This window comes from Hemiscyllium ocellatum, chromosome 20 (assembly GCF_020745735.1).
Source record: "Hemiscyllium ocellatum isolate sHemOce1 chromosome 20, sHemOce1.pat.X.cur, whole genome shotgun sequence".
In the NCBI taxonomy this organism is placed as follows: domain Eukaryota; kingdom Metazoa; phylum Chordata; class Chondrichthyes; order Orectolobiformes; family Hemiscylliidae; genus Hemiscyllium; species Hemiscyllium ocellatum.
Genome location: NC_083420.1, coordinates 24,379,000 through 24,399,779, shown reverse-complemented (window position 1 = coordinate 24,399,779; position 20,780 = coordinate 24,379,000). Strand labels below are relative to the sequence as shown.

Genomic DNA, 20,780 nt, shown 5'->3' with positions numbered 1-20,780 from the left:
TGTTGTGTTTGGAAGGGGGAGGGTTTAGAGCAGTGGGGCAGGGAATGCAGGCGGTGCAGTGATGGGCTGTTTGGATGACAAAGATAGTATCCTCTGCCTGTCTTCACCTATCTCCATTTCACCACCCTGCCCTCGCCATTTCCTTTATCTGCAGCTCTCCTTACGCTTTTGAGTTACACCCAAAATGTCAACTGCTCCACGTCCTGATGCTGCCCGGCTTGCTGTGTTCTTCTAGCCTCCTGCCTGTCTACTTTGGATTCCAGCACCTGCAGTTGTTTTGCCTCTAGGAAGTATCCTCTAGCAGCTGAGGAGTTGAGAATGAAATTATTTATGAGCAGGCTTCTTCTGCCTCACATAAGGCAGAGGAAATAAGTCAACGTGGTGCAGTCAGAATTTATTTTGACTGAGTAACAAAAGGAAAAAGAATTGATAAATTATTACCGAATGAGGCAGAAACTCTCATATTTACCAGATCTCATGTACAACTGCCTCTTACTTCCACATATTCTTCCCTTATTTGAAGGGTTAACTAATGGTATAGTGCTTTTGACATCTTATTATTTCAGTCTCTTCAGAACATTTACCATGTTCCTATTCTAGTGACATTCTATCACACTTCTTAATCTGATCATATGAATAAACTCTATTCACTACAACTAAGATACTGTGTTCATAGGAATAGTTTCAGGCAAGTGGTCTTTAGATTTTCTCCATTGGAGTTCTGCTGGCACCTTCCGTCTGAAGATCTAGAGCAGGAAACAGCATTGCATGCACCAGGAAAACACAACAGTTTAACTTTTAGACATGCATTACTCTATAGCTGGTTTTGACACTAAAAAGCACGTAATAGCAGTTCCATTTCATTCCTACTCTGTATCCCCTCTCGTGACATTTACTAGTAATGTGGAAGGGGCAGCTTTTTGTAATAGTTACAGGTTATGGGTTTGTTAATTAATCCGAATTCAAGACCAAGGTTAACACATGAGATTCAAGCAAAATTGGCGAATTAGATGAACAATAGAAATTACTTTTGGATCTTACTTGGATATGGAAATGTGTTCTTGTAACCAAAATAGCAATGAGAATTTAAGAAATGGGGCGAGATATCAAGAGGATGGAGAAATACAGGACAGAAGGGATAGAGAAAGAAAGAGGTGTGAGAATAAAAGAGAGATGAAGAAAGAGTTAGAGATCTGTTTCTCAAAAGCACTGATTAACTGACTAAACAGCAATGCTTCCTGATGCCTGGAAGTCTTTTTTTTAAAAGACAATTTGTGCCCCACTGTAATGATATATCAGTCATTGGTCTGCTGTCCATATGCCTCCAGCCTGAACTTAAAAGCCAAAGGCCATCAGTACTATCCAGTAGATTTGAAGTAATGGGAATACCCCTTGAGTCTAGTGAGCCATTTTTTTTCATCCAGCTGTTTCCTACAAGCAAATGCTAATTAATACAAAAGTACTGTAAAAATTAACCTGGGCTTTCAGCAAATGCTCCTTTTTCTTCATAAAAGAATGGCAGTAGGCACACAGTCATTAGCATGTAGTGCAGAATGCAGACACGGGGTCACAAAAAGGACTAAGATGCTGTGCATTGGCAAGATTGTTTCTTCCTCGCAGTAACAAATGTTTGGGTATTACTGTCTAAACCAGTGTGTTGCAAAAGGTTGTTTGTCCCAAGCACTGTTCTGCCTGACTAATTCCTGCTCAGGAAATCAATACACAGATATGATGCAACACAACCTTAATGCACAAAAGGTCAAATGACAACCTGATATGATCAAAGCCTGCCTGTGTTTTTTCAGCTACAAGTATAACTGTGTTACTGTTTATCATATGCTTCCATCACGAACGAAGTTTGAACCAGCTCCTCACTGCATTCAGGAAACAAACAGCACCAATTAAAAACCGCTGGGCAGCTTTGTGTCTTAGAATCCTACAGAATACATAAACATTGAGTTAGGATGCAAACTAATGTCAGACGAATGCTTAGCACACTTCCGGTAAAAACCTTACGAGCAAGTAATGCAGAAAATTGATGACAACAACAGATAGTAAGCTACATGTAGTTCTATATACATAACCGTATATTTTTGCTAAACGGGCCCTCTGGCAGCACTGAAAGGTGATGGATGAGGGGGTCTAAGCCGCTCATACAGTGCGTCAATAGTTCAACTGAAGAACTGCTAGAAACTTTACAGGCATTATTTTGTGTTAAGTCAGCTGTACAGTTTAATCTGGATCATCAGAGATCATATCAGAAACCACACTATGTTCAACAAATAAAGCATTAATTTTCCTCCCATCCTGAGGATAGCTACATTACAATGGATCACTTCTCTAAATCAAGCATTAAAACCATCTCCTTCTCCATCATATACATAGCTAGATTCCCATTAATTACATTTAAATTATTCACTTCAACCACTTTTTGCGCAGTAAGTTCCAACATCTCACCATTCTAAAGAAGCTTCTTCTAAATCCGTGATTGGATTTCCTGATGACTGCAAGTACTAATTGCCTATCATTAAATCCCTCCCAAAAGGCAACATGTCCACTTTATCAAAACCTTTCATAACATTAAGCACCCGTGCTAGATCACCTCTCGGTCTTCCTTTTCCAAGAGATGAAAGCTGGCCTGTCAGTCTTTATCTGATATCCATCCTCTCCAGTGCCTCCATATCCTCTTTATCACATGGTGACCAGAACTGCACATGATCTTCTAAATATGATTCAAACAAGGTTAAATACAAAATTGAAAACAAGTATACTGTAACTCGCTGCCATCCAACCTATGTATCACTAAATTTACAATTTGCCTGCTTAATACAAGTCAACTTCTAATTCACAAAGCATTTATGCAACTTAATTCTTCTAAGAGTAGAGAAAACACACGATCTTTAAATGCCCACTTTATGACAGTCATTGTAGAGCTTTAAAATGTAGCATTTCACTGAGAAATAAAACTGCTTTGTTCACTATATAAAAACATTCCAATAACTAGTTTACCCTCGTGTGATATTCAATTTCAGTTGCCAGCCATCAAAAGATACCAAAAAAGCTGAGATTTTGCCTGTCAAATATCTCCATCACCTCCCGAACATGTATGCTGGTGCGATGGCTAACCCCGCGTGGAAAAAGAATTTTTGAAAAATAAAATATCAAAATAAATGAAATACAAAGTTGCATTGTGGATAACATTTGTAGTTACAGCTTCAGATCAGAGAGCAGAAAAATCTGAGGAACACAGGCTAGATGTCAAAAAAATACATGATGTTAGTGAGTGAAGCCTTAGAAGAGTATAAGGGAAGTAGGAATATACTTAAGAGGGAAATCAGGAGGGCAAAAAGGAGACATGAGATATCTTTGGCAAACAGAGTTAAGGAGAAGCCAAAGGGATTTTACAAATACATTAAGGACAAAAGGATAACTAGGTAGAGAATAGGGCCCCTCAAAGATCAGCAAGGCAGCCTGTGTGTGGACCATAGAAAATGGGGCAGATACTAAATGAATATTTTGCATCAGTATTTACTGAGGAAAAGGATATGGAAGATATAGACTGTAAGGAAATAGATGGTGACATCTTTCAAAATGTCCAGCTTACAGAGGAGGAAGTGCTGGATGTCTTGAAACGGGTAAAAGTGGATAAATCCCCAGGACCTGATCAGGTGTACCCCGAGAACACTGTGGGAAGCTAGAGAAGTGATTGCTGGGCCTCTTGCTGAGATATTTGTATCATCGATAGTTACAGGTGAGGTGCCAGAAGACTGGAGGTTGGCAAACATGTTTAAGGAGGGCGGTAAGGACAAGCCAGGGAACTATAGACCAGTGAGCCTGACCTTGGTGGTGGGCAAGTTGTTGGAGGGAATCCTGAGGGACAGAATGTACATGTATTTGGAAAGGCAAGGACTGATTAGGGACAGTCAACATGGCTTTGTGTGTGGGAAATCATGTCCCACAAACTTGATTGAGTTTTCTGAAGAAGTAACAAAGAAGATTGATGAGGGCAGAGCAGTAGATGTGATCTATATGGACTTCAGTAAGGCGTCGACAAGGTTCCCCATGGGAGACTGATTAGCAAGGTTACATCAGCATGGAATGCAGGGAGAACTAGCCATTTGGATACAGAACTGGCTCAAAGGTAGAAGACAGAGGGTGGTGGTGGAGAGTTGTTTTTCAGACTGGAGGCCTGTGACCAGTGGAATGCCACAAGGATCGGTGCTGGGTCCTCTACTTGTCATTTACATAAATGATTTGATGCAAGCATAAGAAGTACAGTTAGTAAGTTTGCAGATGACATCAAAATTGGAGGTGTAGTGAACAGCGAAGAGGGTTACCTCAGATTACAACAGGATCTGGACCAGATGGGCCAATGGGCTGCGAAGTGGCAGATGGAGTCTAATTCAGATAAATGTGAGGTGCTGCATTTTGGGAAAGAAAATCTTAGCAGGAATTATACACTTAATGGTAAGGTCCTAGGCAGTGTTGCTGAACAAAGAGATCTTGCAGTAGAGGTTCATAGCTCCTTGAAAGTGGAGTAGCAGGTAGATGAGATAGTAAATAAGGTGTTTGGTATGCTTTCCTTTATTGGTCAGACTATTAAGTACAGGAATTGGGAGGTCATGTTGCGGCTGTACAGGATATTGGTTAGGCCACTGTTGGAATAGTGTGTGCAATTCTGGTCTCCTTCCTATCGGAAGCATGTTGTGAAACTTGAAAGGGTTCAGAAAAGATTTACAAGGATGTTCCCAGGGTTGGAAGATTTGAGCTACAGGGAGAGGCTGAACAGGCTGGGGCTGTTTTCCCTGGAGTGTCGGAGGCTGAGGGGTGACCTTATAGAGGTTTACAAAATTTTGAGGGGCATGAATAGGGTAAATAGACAAAGTCTTTTCCCTGGGTTCGGGGACTCCAGAACTAGAGGGCATAGGTTTAGGGCGAGAGGGGAAAGATATAAAAGAGACCTAAGGGGCAACTTTTTCACACAGAGGTTGGTACGTGTATGGAATGAGCTGCCAGAGGAAGTGGTGGAGGTTGGTACAATTGCAATATTTAAGAGGCAATTGGATGGGTATATGAATAGGAAGGGTTTGAAGGGATATGGGCCGGGTGCTGGCAGGTGGGACTAGATTGGGTTGGGATATCTGGTCGGCATGGACGGGTTGGGCCAGAGGATCTGTTTCCATGCTGTACATCTCTATGACTCTATGAGTTAAATCATATTAGAACAATGCATCTTTGTTTATATTATTACAAGGGCTCCATGTGGGATTTTCAAGGACGCAAGGGATACTTTCACAGATGTTTAGCTACACATCAGGAGCACAATGAAATACTCCACACTTGCCAAAATGCAGTTTCAACACCACTCAGGAACAATCCAGGACAAAACAGCCCACTTGATTGGCACTACTTCCAGAATAATTTACTCCCTCCATCACCACTGCATATTTGCAACAGTGCATATCATCTTTAAGATACACTGCAGAAATTCACCCAGGCTCCTTAGACTGCACTTTCCAAATCTGTAACCATTAGCACCTTGAAGGATATGTGCAACTAATACATAGGAACACCATCACCTCCATAACAGCATTTTGGGTCTACCAAATGGACTGCAGTAGTTCAAGAAGGCAGCTCATTCACATCTTTTCAAGGGCAATAAATGCTAAACTAGCTGATGAAATTCCTTGAACGATTAAAAGAAAATTAAACTGCATTCCATATCACAGCACTATGGTGAACTTACGCATCCACCCAGCAGACTCCATGTCTGTGGAGATGATAATGTCATACATGTGGAATATAGCCCTAGCCAGTATTGCACCTGGGATAAAAATAGAAAATGATGGATATGCTCAGCAGATCTGATAGGATCTAGGGGAAGTGAAACAGAATTAATACTGCAAATTGATGAACTCTCAACAAAACTGCACTTGGAATCTCCTGACCTGTCTGATTTGCAGTAACACACTCCTATTCCTCACCCATCAACCATGTCCACAGCAATTCTTAACTGAAGAACAATGACATATCCAGATGTGAAGTGTGCAAGGAACTCAACGCCCCTCTGATACCACTGTTTCCTCTTCAGATTTCAATGCAACACTGAGCTGATGTTTGAGATGCAGACATTGTCGTTTGGGGTCGCAGTGCTCTCCACAAACTCCCTCAATGCTTGTATTGTCGTCCCTATCCCTAAACCTTTATTTATTTAATTATTTACCTTATATATTTTTAAAATTAATTCTTTTTACCAAGTTCCTGATAAGTCAATTAACTTAAATATTTATATGCAATATGAACCATTTGTGGTGTTGGAGGCAAGCAGCAGCACCTCCTTCAGCCTTTGCACCAAATTCTCAATATTTAACCACATTTGTGATGCTCTCTGGGCCTGCCCATTGACGACCGCACCCATTCCATCCACTTGCTCAACACCACACTGGGAAGGTATTGCTGGCACACATGCCTGAGTATCAAGAAACTGTGCAATTGGCAGTCAACATAAAATCAGGGGCTTAACCTATTCCCCTAATATACCACAGATAAAAGCTCAACACTGGGCAATGTGTAGATGCAACATAAAATCTCCTTCAAAGGAAGTTCATTCTATTTACCACCCATCCTATGAATGAATAACCGACAAAAAAAAAGTTCAAACATAATTTAATGCTCATTGCAAAATTAATGCTGACAATTTTCTAATGCCTTAACAGGCTTAATATCATATTCATGTTGAATTTACAACAGACCAAATTTGGAAGAAAAAACTGCAGATGCTGTAAATCAGAAAAAAAACCAGAAATTGCTGAAAAAGCTCAACAAGTCTGGCAGAATCTGTGGCGAGAAGTCAGAGTTAATATTTCGGGTTCAGTTCGGAAGAAGGATCACTGTACCTGAAACATTAACTCTGATTTCTCTCCATTGATGCTGCCAAATATGGACGAATGCTTGGACAAAGGACTAACTTGACAAGTTACCACATTGTGAAAAAAAAGGAAGCAAGATTAAAAACATCTTAGATTATGCAGGCAGAATAGATGTTTAAAAACTCAAAAGAACTTCAATCTTAACTGATGGTGATGGAAAACTATTCACAATAAGGAAAAGACACATAATTAGAAAGAATGGCCTGATCAATTGCTGATTCAGATTGAACATCAAGAGCTACAATTTCACCGTCAGAAAGCCTTGCACAAAACAAAGACTGTTTTCTACTGGTTTCTCAATCTGTCCAGGCCAATGTATGAACATTTGCATCTCCACCACAAACATGAGGAATATCATGGTTTTGCATTTTATGGATTAACTGGTACCAAGGAGACAAAGAACATAGTTTTTCCTTTATTTGTTCACAGGATGAGGATGAAGCTGGCGAGGCAACATCTATTGCCCATCCTTAATGGCCCAGAGGGCAGATAAGAATCAGAGTTAGAGTCAGATATAGGCCAGATCAAGTAAGGATAGCAGTTTCCTTCCCTAAAGAACATTAGTGAACCATCGACAATGGATTTATGACCGTCATTAGATTCTTAATTCCAGGTGTTTTGTTGAATTCAAATTCTTCCATCTGCTGGGGTTCAAATCTGGGCCCCCAGAATGTTATCTGGATCTCTGGATTAACAGTCCAGCGATAATAGCACTAGGCCATCTCCTCCCCTAAGTCAGAGTCTAACTGATTCTCAATTGCACGTTTATTTTCACCATTGATATTTGATTCTGGAAAGTAAAAGGGTATTCAAACTTTTGAAAACATAGTAGGTCATTTGTCTTCCTAAGTCCATATTAGAATTCACTCAGACCTTGAAATCATACAATGACCATTAGTGGCTGAGATCACACTACATTTATGTCACAATGATCTGCCTTGCTTTACATAGGACATCAGCCCAGTTAAAATGCATAAAATTCATATCCTAATACTTGCACAGTTTCAACACTGATTAATAATCACAGAGAATCACCAGAAAACACTACCCATGATCAGCAGGCTGCAGTCAGGAGAGATAATGATCCTGTCAATGACTCAATTGGTAAAGGCATTACCCAGTATGTCATGGATCCATAAGGATGATGCATGTCAACAGAATCAATAATAGAAGGAGAATTATTAATAGCTTTTATAAATATTTGAGAATGACTTAGACAAATGTAGGGAAAGGTTAACATAACATGGTTCATATGGAGAGGCAGACATACTGGCCAGATGGTCTCCTTCTGGGTTGAAAGATTCTGAAACTATATAATTAGTTTGATGTTCAATCTGGCCAAACACATGACAAAAACAACAAGTTTTAGATAATATTTCTATGCTGTGTATCTTTTTATTTAAAATGTATGGAAGCCAGAGCTCTGGAATATCTAATTACAATGTATAAAACAGAAACCAGGCTACTGCAAGAATTTCTTCTTGTGAAAAGAAAGAGGACAAATACATTCTTGGCAATTGCCTGTTGAACTGATTTCTGTTTTGTCTGTGTACATGAGCAATGAGGTCAATCTTCAGATCCTGTGTAAAAGGAGGTTCTCAGTTCAAAGGTTGAGTGAAAATGGCTGAAAAGCAATCCAGCTGTGGTCTTTAAAATGATTAATGCAAGATCTAAAAACTATCAGCTTCGCTTAAGTTCTCATACAAGCAGGAATGCTAGAAATATCACCAGCACTTTACCAACTCCACAATAAGAGTATGACAACCAGTCTTTGTGGTCTTTCAATTTTCAGCAGAAAAAACATTGCTTGTTTTTAAAAAGTGAGTGATCAGAAACATCCAAGAACAAGTTTACTTATTCCTACTCCATGCTTTCCATTAAATGTTATCGCAGAACCCCAGTTCCAATTCATGCATGATGTTGATGCTTTGGTTATTATTCGGTAACAATACTTGAATACTTACCTTCCTGTGTGAAAGACACCAGTCGTACCTACAGGGACGAGAAGTCGTTCTTTAGAACTGTAATGGAACGCCCCTGTCTCTGCATACCTGAAAGATTAAAAAAAAATTTCAATTCCATTGATTACCTTTCTCATTTTATCCCCCATCTAACAGTAAACACTTAATAACAAGGAAGTTTGATAAAAAGAACAATGATCTTATTAGAACTTCATTAAAACATAAGCCAATTGATTATGCTGATTCACTAAATGGAGGGAAGAACAGGTAGGTGGTTAGTACTTCGGTTCAAGTTACAATTCAAAGAAATTAACCCATACAAAGTTCAACAAAACAATATTCTTTGCATACTCAGTTTAAGATAAACTTCATAATTGAGATTCAACTTTTGCTCTTGCCCATCCAAGAATCCAATTTGCTCTCAATTTTTCTGGCTCAATAAAGCATGGCCATTATCACTTCCATGCAAAATTCAAATTGGCTGTTGTATCTCATTCAATCAGAATCAATAGTCCTTGTCAAAAGGGAGACTTTCACAAAATAATTTCAGATGACAAAACTGTTGCAGTTAAACTGCCTCAGGGATAGAGTGTTATAACTATACTTACACACATCTATATTTAATGATCCAGTTTAGGTGCATTAAAGAAACAATATGCTACACATTTCAGAAAGGAAAACTAAAGTGATCATTGCTAAAATAATGTCAATAGCCTAAGACCTGTGCGCAAACAGCAATTCAATTTCCGAGAGTCAAGCCTAAGTAATGCACCTGTGTTTTGCGTCACTGGTAGCTTTTATCTATGTTGAGCCCTCCAATTTTCTTTTCCTGATTATTTTGCTAGGTTATATTTCTATAAAAACTTGCATATGAAAAAAAAGGATTCAAAATCTCCTCACTTCAGGGAGTGACTCTGGGTAGGCTGGCCACAGTCAGTGTACAGAAGAAAAATATAAAAGCTTCCATACTCCCAGAGGACCATGGGGTTCATTCTCATTAGAGTGGTTGGAGAGTTTAACCTGAAGGTCACCATGCCTTAGATGAGGAGCAAGATTAAGAAGGCAGGACCTTCATGATGTCCTCAACTGGTATGAGAATTAAACCCATATTGTTGGCAACACTCTGCATCACAAACCAACCATCCAGCCAACTGAGCTAATTGTTATGCAGTTCCCTGATCAAAACCGTTCTCCCTTGCCCCCATCTGATCAGAATATCACAATTCCCTTCTCATTTTAGACTACTTTTTCTCCATTTTATAATTTATTCCTAAAATCTGCAATGTTGGAATGTTTTTCTCTCTATTTTTCAAAAACTGTAACTGAAAAAGCTGAACCTCGGGGCCTTTGTACCTATGGTGGCACTGTCAGCAGCGACTTGTACACTTCTCACTATACTCACTGGAGCACATATGACAATAAAGCTAATTCTAATTCCTGTCTATATTTTGTTTTCCCATTCTCTAATTCAGTATGTAAGGGCTCATCACCACAGTAGGCCTGGAGTAGTAAGAAAAGATTAGTATTTATGTGACACCATCAATGCACAGGTAGTACTTCTATAATGCTGCAGTTGCGTTGCAGCGAAACCTTGCTTAATATAAAATTGCTTAGTAGAAATAATGGGGCCTATGGGAAAAGTTGGGTTGAGGCAGACCAGCAAAAGAAAACCTCACGATCGCACAAAAACCACTCAAAAGCCTAACACAAAATATAGCACAGCCTGAATGAAGGTTTAAATCACATTTATTAGCAAAAGTAAATTTAACACATTACATTGAAAAAATAGGTTTTTTTTCAGACAGTCATCACCATCACCACCTTCAGATGCAGTTGTGGTTGCAGAAATGGATGTCTGTGGATGCTTAACTTCTGACTGTTTCTTGGGGGTTGGTTTAGATTGTGTGACATGCAGGTACAAGAACAAATTAGAAAGGCAAATGTTATGTACAAGAATAATGCAGTCCTACAGGAATTTTACAGGGCTTATACAGGAATTATCGAAGAATATTCTGTCTCAAAGAGATAGCAATGAACATTCATTAGTTTAATTTTTGAGATAAAGCTGTTGAATGTATAGGACTGTACCTGTCACATTTCTGATGGCAGCTGACATCAGCGCACGCGCAAAACAAAGGATGTGACCTAATCTCCACAGGAATTGTGCTATTGCAATGTGAAAACACGCTTTATACGAGAACAACTTGTAATAAAGCATCCCATTAGTTATCAAACAAGATTTAACATGGAGTTAAATAAGGAGATAACTGGGTAGATGATCAAAGATAAGATCTAAAGAGATGCCTTAAATGAGGGACAGAGTGAGACCAGAGCGCAACTGTGAAGAATCGTGTTATTCCAGTCAAATAAAAACCAAAAGAACTGCGAATGCTGTAAACCAGAAGCATGAACAAGTATTGCTGGGGGGGGGGCTCAGCAGATCTGGTGATATTTGTGAAAAAAAGAGTTAACGTTTCGGATCTGGTGACCTTTCCACTGGAGTTTCTTCACAAATGCTGCCTGACCTGCTGGGCTTTTCCAGCAGCTTGTCTTTGTTCCATGTTATTCCAGTCATTTGGTTGGTCTCCAGCACCACCTTATTTTTAATTTTTTGTAATTATCTCTCTGCCTCATTTATCTGGATTATAGGTCATCCCTTCAGTTGTTATTCAGCTGTTGGTATTTTACCCATATCATGTAACACTCTTGGTCACCTACAGCGATGTATTATTTGACACTCCACTCACACTATTTGTATCTTTTGATCTCTCTGCCCATAAATTCTGTGTCCTTCGCTCTCATTTCACCTAATGAAGGGGTTACATTTTTTGAGAAGATTTGTAGCTCAGGTTGAGGTCCTGGATTTAGGTTTGCTCGCTGAGCTGGAAGGTTCATTTCCAGATGTTCCCGACGTCATCTCAACGTCCACAAACAAAGCTGCATCAGAACATTATTCCAAACAGCCACCCCACACTGCAGCACAGAGAAAATCACCTATACAGAGTATTCAAAAAGAACAAATACCCAATGAACACAGTCTGCAGATTTATCAACAACAAGCAGACAAACATGTCCAGAAACCCTAGCCGCTCTCCCCTACATCAAAGACATCTCGGAAATGACTGCCAAACTACTCAGACCCCTTGGCATCATGGTAGTCCACCAACACACTATAACAGCAGCTAATGAACTTGAAAGACCTTATACAGACAACAAGCAAAACTAATGTTATTTACAAAATACCGTGCAAAGAGTGTAACAAACAATACATTGGACAAACAGGTGGAATACTAGCCACCAGGATACATGAACCCCAACTAACCACAAAATGAAATGACCCTCTCTCAGTAGTGTCCTTACATACAGATGAGGAAGGACACCACTTCGACTGGCACAACACATCCATTCTAGGACAAGTCAAACAGAAACATGCATGAGAATTCCTAGAAGCATGGCATTCCAACTGGATCTCTATCAACAAACACATCAAGTTAGACCCCATCTACCACCCCCTGAGAAAAAAGAACAGGTAATGACACCACCGCAGGAAATGACATCACCTACCCAAAGAAACCCAAACATATAAATAGAAAGCAGGAATTATCAACAGTGCTTCGCCCAGAGGCCCACTAAAGATGTTACTCAGTAGGGTGACGAAATGTCTGGAAATGAACCTTCCAGCTCAGCGAGCAAACCTAAATACAGAACCCGTTGGACTATAACTTGGTGTTGTGATTTCTGACTTTGTCCACCCCAGTCTAACACTGGCATTTCCATATCATAACACTCAAGGCTATAGGGCTGTATGAAAAAGTGTATTATTGTGAACTATTGTAGGGTGTGGCATGGTTTTGGTGGTACAGACCTGACAGGAAGGGCCTTTTCTGTGCAGTATGATTCTAAATAGTAAAATTGAAGCTTTTAACAGAGCAAAAGTAGTGCAAATCTGAAGCACATTGCCTAAACAAGCATTAAAGCTGCTTGGGTAGGAGTCATTAAAAATCACTGGTTAACTCTTTCTTTCTTTCCAGATGCTTTTAATCTTCTGAGTATTTCCAGCATTTCATCTGTTAAATAATCCATCCGCAGTATTCTATTTCTGTATTGTAACATGGCCCTGTTTAAAGCACAAATAGATAAAACGTTGTTTTATAGTAGAATGATAGAGCAGAACACATTGTGCAAGGCCATTCCAGTGTGTTTTTTTTAAATGCTTTGAATAATATAAACAACATTTGTCTACTTAAATAAATATAAACAGCTAAATCTTACATAGCCAGTGATCACCTTTTCTTTTTATAAAGATATTAATTTAAAGTGGACATTTAATGCAATACTGCAAAATCACCAGAAGTCAAAGGAGAGAAATCAATGAGGCAAAGGAGAGTAAACCAAATTTTTTTTCAATAAAAGCTGGCAAAAGAGTTGGGCTCTCCTTGCAATTCCTGCCATTCTCTTTCCAGACAAGAAACAAACTCCAGTCAGGAACCACCATATTAGCTACACCCACACATTTAAAAAAAGATAACTTAACAGAGGCATATTGCCAGGCATTTGCTTGCACATATTCAAACTAATCTTGTGCATGGTGTATTGTCTATTGGACATTTTCAATGAGTTGCTTCCAAGATCATTAAGGGAATGAAAGAAGGTGGGGATTTGGAGACTATATTCTCTTCTTGACCCCAGAAAAGGTATTTATTATCGATCCTTGCTCATGCTGAGGTGGGAGTATTAGGTGAGCCTTCTGCTGAGAGACACATAGTTTTGACTAGGTAAAGTCACAGATTTCCTTCCTGTAAGCTTCTCATGCAAGTTTTCCGAGCTCATTTTCTCACATTATATTACCAAACTCACCTCTTTAAATACCTAACCTGCCCCTATGGCATCTCTCGTGTCTAATTTCCATTTTCTCTTACCACACACCACTTCAGAACAATTCACCACCCAGCAGATAGCCTGGAATACTTTGTACAAATATCTTCAAAAGCATGCTCTCAGTCCAGAGCTGCCTTGTAATTCACTGATTTTCGCTCTGGATTGGCAAAGAGAAATTGGCACCCATGATACCATTACATGCCAGCTTAGTTCGATGTTAGCATCCAGGTTGAAGCAATCTCAGCCATCTGGAGGAATGCCCAGAAATGCATGATGGTGGTCAAAGTCCTCCAAACCACAAATGCCACCACGTTCTCTCCAATACTTCAAACTCACTCTGCTACTATATCCATCTCTCATCAAAACTCACGCTCTTCCATTCCAACGGCTGCATTTAGCACAAATCCTCAATTGCTGTCAACCACCCAAACCTGGACGCTTCTTATCCCGAATGTCCTTTGTCTACTCAATCACATGGGAGTTACCCACCTACTTTCATCTTCTCTAACATTTGCCTAATTCTCATTTTATGAGGAAAACAACCCTCGATAGAGCAAAAACAGTCAAGATCAATGGTATGCTGCCACAATTCAGCTAGCCACCCCTTATGAGGAGAGGATCTTGACTCTGATTGCCCTGAGGAAGGCTTATTCTGTTCCTGGAGGCTATTTTTGCTTTACTTGGCCTTGAACCCCTGATCAAAGGCTATCAACCTTTACTTGACTAAGACCTGCTGACATCTAAGCCAAGCTTCCTTATTTTGGCTCTGCACTAAATGGTGCTGCAAGACAGTAGTCAGATGAGCCTGGTATTTCTGGCTGAGGGAACAAAACACAAACTACAAATGAAGGCAATCCAAAACAGGTATGCTGTGAGCACTTAAGGAGGCTCAGACTAAGTATGCACTGCGACAGTGAGGGAGTAGCCAAGGGATGGAGCCTGCTGCAGTCCATGAATTGGGCGTTTTCCCCTGTAACTGCATAACAATGATAATTGCCGAAGCTATCAGAAGCGTTGCACTGAAGGGCAGAAAAGACCTGCAAATTACATTGTCATGCAGTTACAGGGGAAAAGGCCCAATTCATGGACTGCAGCAGGCTCCATCCCTTGGCTACTCCCTCACTGTCGCAGTGCATACTTAGTCTGAGCCTCCTTAAGTGCTCACAGCATACCTGTTTTGGATTGCCTTCATTTGCAGTTTGTGTTTTGTTCCCTCAGCCAGAAACACCAGGCTCATCTGACTACTGCCTTGCAGCACCATTTAGTGCATTTAAAAAAATATTTTCCTGTATTTTGATTGTGAACTGAAATGGGAAAATATTACTTCAAATTACTTGATACTCATTATAAGTAGCATTTATGCAACTGCTGGTTCAAGCAATGGGAAACGTCTAATCATAGAAGAGGTGGAGTCAGGGGGCTGATTCAGAATTGATATTTAGCAGAAACCAAACAGCTAACTGATATGGAAAATGATGATGAGTTATCAATGACAAAGGCTTCCTGCCTGCCAACAACATATTATCGGCTCCCAGTAGCTGAACAGCTTGGGCACGTGAATGTTTAGGTCAGAAAGCCTCAAACCTCTGGTAGGCAATCTGGCATTCTGACAAATGTAGTTTCCTCTACTTTGGGGAGAGGAATCCAAAGATGTGCAGGTCAGGTGAATTGGCCATATTAAATTGCCCATAGTGTTAGATGCATTAGTCAGGGGTAAATATAGGGTAAGAGAATGGATCCGGGTGTGTTGCTCTTCGGAGGGTCGGTCTGGACTTGTTGGGCCAAAGGGGCTGTTTCCATACTGTAGAGAATCTAATCTAATCTAATGTAAGAATAGACTGGGTGACCGCTTTGCTGAATACCTACGCTCGGTCTGCAAACGTGACCCTGAATTTCCATTAGCATGCTATTTAAACAGACCACTGTTTTCCCTGGCCAATATCTCTTGTGTTGGGCATGCTGCAATGATCCAGCAAACTACAGTGCAAGCTGGAAGAACAGCTCATTTTCTACTTGAGAATCCTGCAGCCTTCTGGACTCAATATGGAGTTCGATCATTTTAAGGCTTCAGCACCTTCACCCATGTCCTTACCATAATCCCCAAACACCAGACTTTGTCATCACTTAGGCCACTACCAAAACTATACCATTATCAGTTACCAATGCCATCCCCCCTCCCCGCCACCTTTAGCAGCTATTCATTCTCCCAGGCTGCTCTTTATCCATTCCTTTGTCTGCCCATTGTTTTCCTCTCTCTCTGGGCTCCATCTCTACTTTTCAATTACTCTTTACCCCTGACCCCACCCCTTCTTTAGCATACACGTATATATGCCAACTTTTTCCTCGTAGTTAGGAGGAAATGAAGACTGCAGATGTTGGAGAGTCAGGATCAAAAGGTGTAGTGTTGGAAAAACACAGCAGTCAGGCAGCATCCAAGGAGCAGGAGAGTCAGCAGTTAGGGCATAAGTTCTTCAACAAGGGATGCATCCTGAAGGGCTTATGCCAAAACATCGACACTCCTGGTCCTCGGATGATGCCTAACCTGCAGTATTTTTCCAGCACCACACCTTTTGACTCAACGTTTTCCTAGCAACAATCAGTTTTTAAGAAGGGTCACTGGACTCAAAATGTTAACTATTTTTCTCTCCACGGATACTGCCAGACCTGCTGCACTTTTCCAGCACTTTTTGCATTAGTTTCTGATTTCCAGCATTCGCAGTCCTTTAAAAAAAATGCAGGTACAATACATCACCTAGCCTTGCATCTCCAAATAATTTAGTTTTAACTTGTAGTTTTAAATTTCCTACTGGCCTTTAGTTTTTACATCTGTAAAATATTTCTCCAATTGCCTTTTAATCTGAAAGCAATTTAGAATACTTAATCAAAATGGTAGTTACTTACCAACCAATGAACTTATGGCTTTTCCTTGGTGATGCGTTTTTCTTCTTCTCCTCCACCATCACCACTGCCACCACACACCCTCCTCCCCTCTCTTCCCATTCCCCCCAACCTACTGTTTGATTCCTGAATCTCTTACCTTACTGGCTCCTCTCTCTCTCTCTCTCTCTCTCCTTCCAGTTAAGTCTGTAGGCTTCTATTTTTATTTCCTGCTCTGTCTCAATGGCTTCTTGGTCCCTATGCTCCAAATTCCCCAGACCTAACTTGGATATTAAAAGAGAAGTACTCAATGAGAGAAAAGGAGGGAGTGATCTCCACCTCACTCTTTCACCAAACTCAAGTTACACTCAAATGCAACACAGCAGCTCTGGAAGAGCCCTCCTTTAATGGCTTCTAATTCAAAGGCTTCGGGTACTGGATGAAACCAGTTCTCTAATTAATTAGCTTGAGCTGACGACTGTAAATTTCTGTTTTAAAGCTGCAATTATACTGCACCCAATGAAAAGAGCAACGTTTAGTTTAATTGAGTGCATGTGCATGGTGTTTTGGGAATTGGAAGACGGCAAAGCATTTATACTTCTATATTACATACCGTTGTGTGTTATTCAATAAAATTATTTAAGTTTTGATTGACAAAGCCTAGTTGTATTTATTAAGAAATCTGGTTGATAGATCTTTGTTTAAAAGATGATATAAAGGTATTTTAATCTGTCATCATGGCAACTAGAAAAGTATTTTTGTTTTATGTTGTGACTCATGGAGCAATGAGACAAGAGTAAAGTGAACTTCAACAGTCTCAGTTGTAACTTGGGCTATACCTGCCATAAAATGATGGTAGTGGCGGTTTACCATACTGATTTCTGGGACAATGCAAGTATCCTGTGAGGATACAGGGCCTTTTTCTATAGAGTTCAGCAGAATAAGAAGTGATCACAGTGAAGCACACACATTTTACAGGGTGAATGCAGAAAACAGGTTTTCCCTGGTCTCATGAACAATGACCAGGACACACAGCCTCAGGATAAGAGAAGTTATTTAGGACATTCTTAAAGAGTGGTGAATTTTTGAAACTTTCAGTCTCTGAGAATTATGGAAGCTGAGTCATTGATTATGTTGAAGAGAAATCAATTGTTTCCTAGATACTAATTAGAATAAGGGTGTTCTCTACATGGTCATTAATACCTTGTTCTTCAAGTAATTGTTATTCTGGCTATTGAGGGAGTGCAGCATAGGTTCACGAGGTCAATTCTTGGAATGGAGGGATTACCTTACACTGAAAGGCTGAAGCGACTGGGCTTGTATACCCTTGAGTTTAGAAAACTGAGAGGGGATCTGATTGAGACATAAGATTATGAAAGGATTGGACACTCTGGCAGCAGGAAACATGTTTCCGCTGATGGGTAAGTGCTGAACCAGAGGACACAGCTTAAAAATACGGGGTAGACCATTTAGGACAGAGATGAGGAGAAACTTCTACACCCAGAGAGTGGTGGCTGTGTGGAATGCTCTGCCCCAAAGGGCAGTGGAGGCCCAGTCTCTGGATTCATTTAAGAAAGAGTTGGATAGACCTCTCAAAGATAGTGGAATCAAGGGTTATGGAGATAGGGCAGAAAGCGGATACTGATTTGGAATGATCAGCCATGATCACATTGAATGGCGGTGCAGGCTCGAAGGGCTGAATGGCCTACTCCTGCACCTATTGTCTATTGTCTATTGTAATAACACTCAGGTAATTAGAGTCATAGAGAGGTACACCTCTCTATTTTCACAAATTAAACTGCAACTCCATTAACCAAAATAAAAGATAAAATAGATTAAACCAAACTACTTACAAACATAACAAATTCAAAGTGTTTTAAACACATGGCAAATATATAATCAAATTAATCCAAAACACTCCTTTACAAGTTCCAAAAGCAACTTCCACAATATCCAAAAGCACTCCTTTTATGGCACTCACAGCAGAGATGAAAAAAACGTCCAAACTCCTGAATACAATTAAGCTAATCATGATTTTAACTTCTCAGCTCGAAATGCTGGTAGCTTCTTACTGAGCATTATTCTGTCTGTCTTCATGTGAGGGTATATATAGCAGTAATTCATTCAAAAAATACTGAAACATACAGACCTCTAAAATGAATTACTGCAATTGGAACATTAAACAGAATTAATACAACTGTCATTACATATTTCAAAAATGAAAATTTTATTGCAGTTTAATATTGGCCAAATGTATCTGCCAGATGTCTCATCATCATTTTGCATTTAGTAGATATCTTTTACTTTGAGTCATAAATAGTACAAGCAATTCAGCTCAGTGGTCAGGCAAGTGATTCAGTGCATTACTAACTTGATAAAGCACAGCATGTTTAGTTTATAAACCAAGTTGGGTTAAACAAAGCACTGAGAAATGTGCAATTAACCTCCACTTTTAGAAAGCAGACAGAAAATGGCCAGGAATTACGCTTTTGATCCCCAATCAACAACTCAACTGGCCTGCTTGAAATGTTAAAGTACAAGGCAGCCAAATTACCAAACTTTATTAACTGATCAAATACTTTATGACAAAATATTTGAGGTCTGCAGCAGCTACAGAACAGCTTTGGCTTTGTAGCAGCAAGAGTAGAGAAAGTTCAGGGGAAAAACAGGGGTGGGTGGGGTAGGTTAAAGAAAAAGGAAGTTGAGGAACATAGGTCGAAATGGCCTTCTCATTCTATCAGGCCTGTTTTGCCATTCAATTTGATCTTAACTGATCATCTTTCTCAATGCCACTTTCCCATCTCCATATCCCCTGATGTCATTCGTCACCAGAATCTATTGTCTTCTATTTTGAACCTTCTCAATAGGATAGCTATTTCCAAATATTCACCAACTTTTTAGTGAAGAAATTCTAAATGGCCAATAATTCAGAGATTACATACTCTGTTTTTAGACTCACCAGCCAGAGGAAATATCTCATTTACATCTACTGTGTCACACCTTTTAATAATTTTATAATGTTCAGCAAGTTCACTTCTCATTCTTCCAAACTCTATAAAATAGAGGCCCTGTGTTCTCAGTCACCCTTCATAAAATAATCCTCCATGCCAGGGATTAATCTGGTGAACTTCTGTTACACTCCCTCTCTGGCAAGTATATCCCTCCTTTGATAAGACGACTAAAATGGTGCACAGAATTCCAAGCACAATCTCATCATAGCTCAATACAATTGTAGCAAGACAATGCTAAAATACTGTTTGCCTTCCCTACCAATTGTTACACCTGCACGCTAGCTTTTAGTGACACATGGAAAAGGACACAAATAATCCTGTTGGATACTGACACTTCCCAAGCCCTCATAATTCAAGAAATACATTGTTTTCATCAGTACATAACTTCGCAGTTATTTACATTTCATGTCATCTGCCTTGTTCTTGCCAACTAATTTAACCTGCCTGCTTGAAGTCGTTTTTCATCATCCTCATAACTTACATGTCCATTTTGTCATTAGCAAATTTGGAAACATTACAACTGGTCCCCTCATCCAAATTGTTTACATAAATGACAAACAGCCATGGCCCCAACATTGGTCCTTGTGGTAGCCCACTGATAACAGCTTACCACCCTGAGAATAGCCAGCTTATTGCTACTGTCTAGCTTATGTCTAATAAATTCTCAATCTATTACCCCACCCCCATTCATTCCTCTAGTTTTGTTTACTCATCTCATTTATGAGACATTTTCCTCCTGAAAACTCCAAATACATTACATGCACTAGTTCTCCTTTATCCATAAGAAACTTCCTGAGAAAACTTCAGGCGGTGCATCAAACATGATTGCTGTTTTAATTCTGCCCAATTTTACCACTAGCTTTTAAATGCCCAGGTATCACAATTTTAAAAAAGATACTAATATAGTTTCCCTACTAATGACATCAAACTGATCTGTGGTTCTCTAGTCCCTTCCTTCCTTAAATAAGGATTACGATTTTCTACTTTGCAATCTGCAGGAACCTTTCCAGAATCTAGAGCATTTCAGAAAATAACCAGCAATGCAAACATTCTCTCTACAGGCACCTCTTTTAAATACACTAGGATGTAGCTAACCTGGACAGAATGTTCAATGCCATTACTTT

General features: G+C 39.8%; 1 protein-coding gene across 2 annotated transcripts in view; it reads right to left on the bottom strand.

Annotated features, from left to right (window-relative positions):
* The window catches only part of capn15 (calpain 15), a 282,315-nt gene that overhangs the window by 234,012 nt on the left and 27,523 nt on the right, over positions 1-20,780 (bottom strand). For both annotated transcript variants that reach the window (XM_060840629.1, XM_060840630.1), the window contains exon 2: positions 8,894-8,980. In XM_060840629.1, the coding sequence (XP_060696612.1) occupies positions 8,894-8,980 (87 nt within the window). The remainder of the gene's footprint in view (positions 1-8,893; positions 8,981-20,780) is intronic.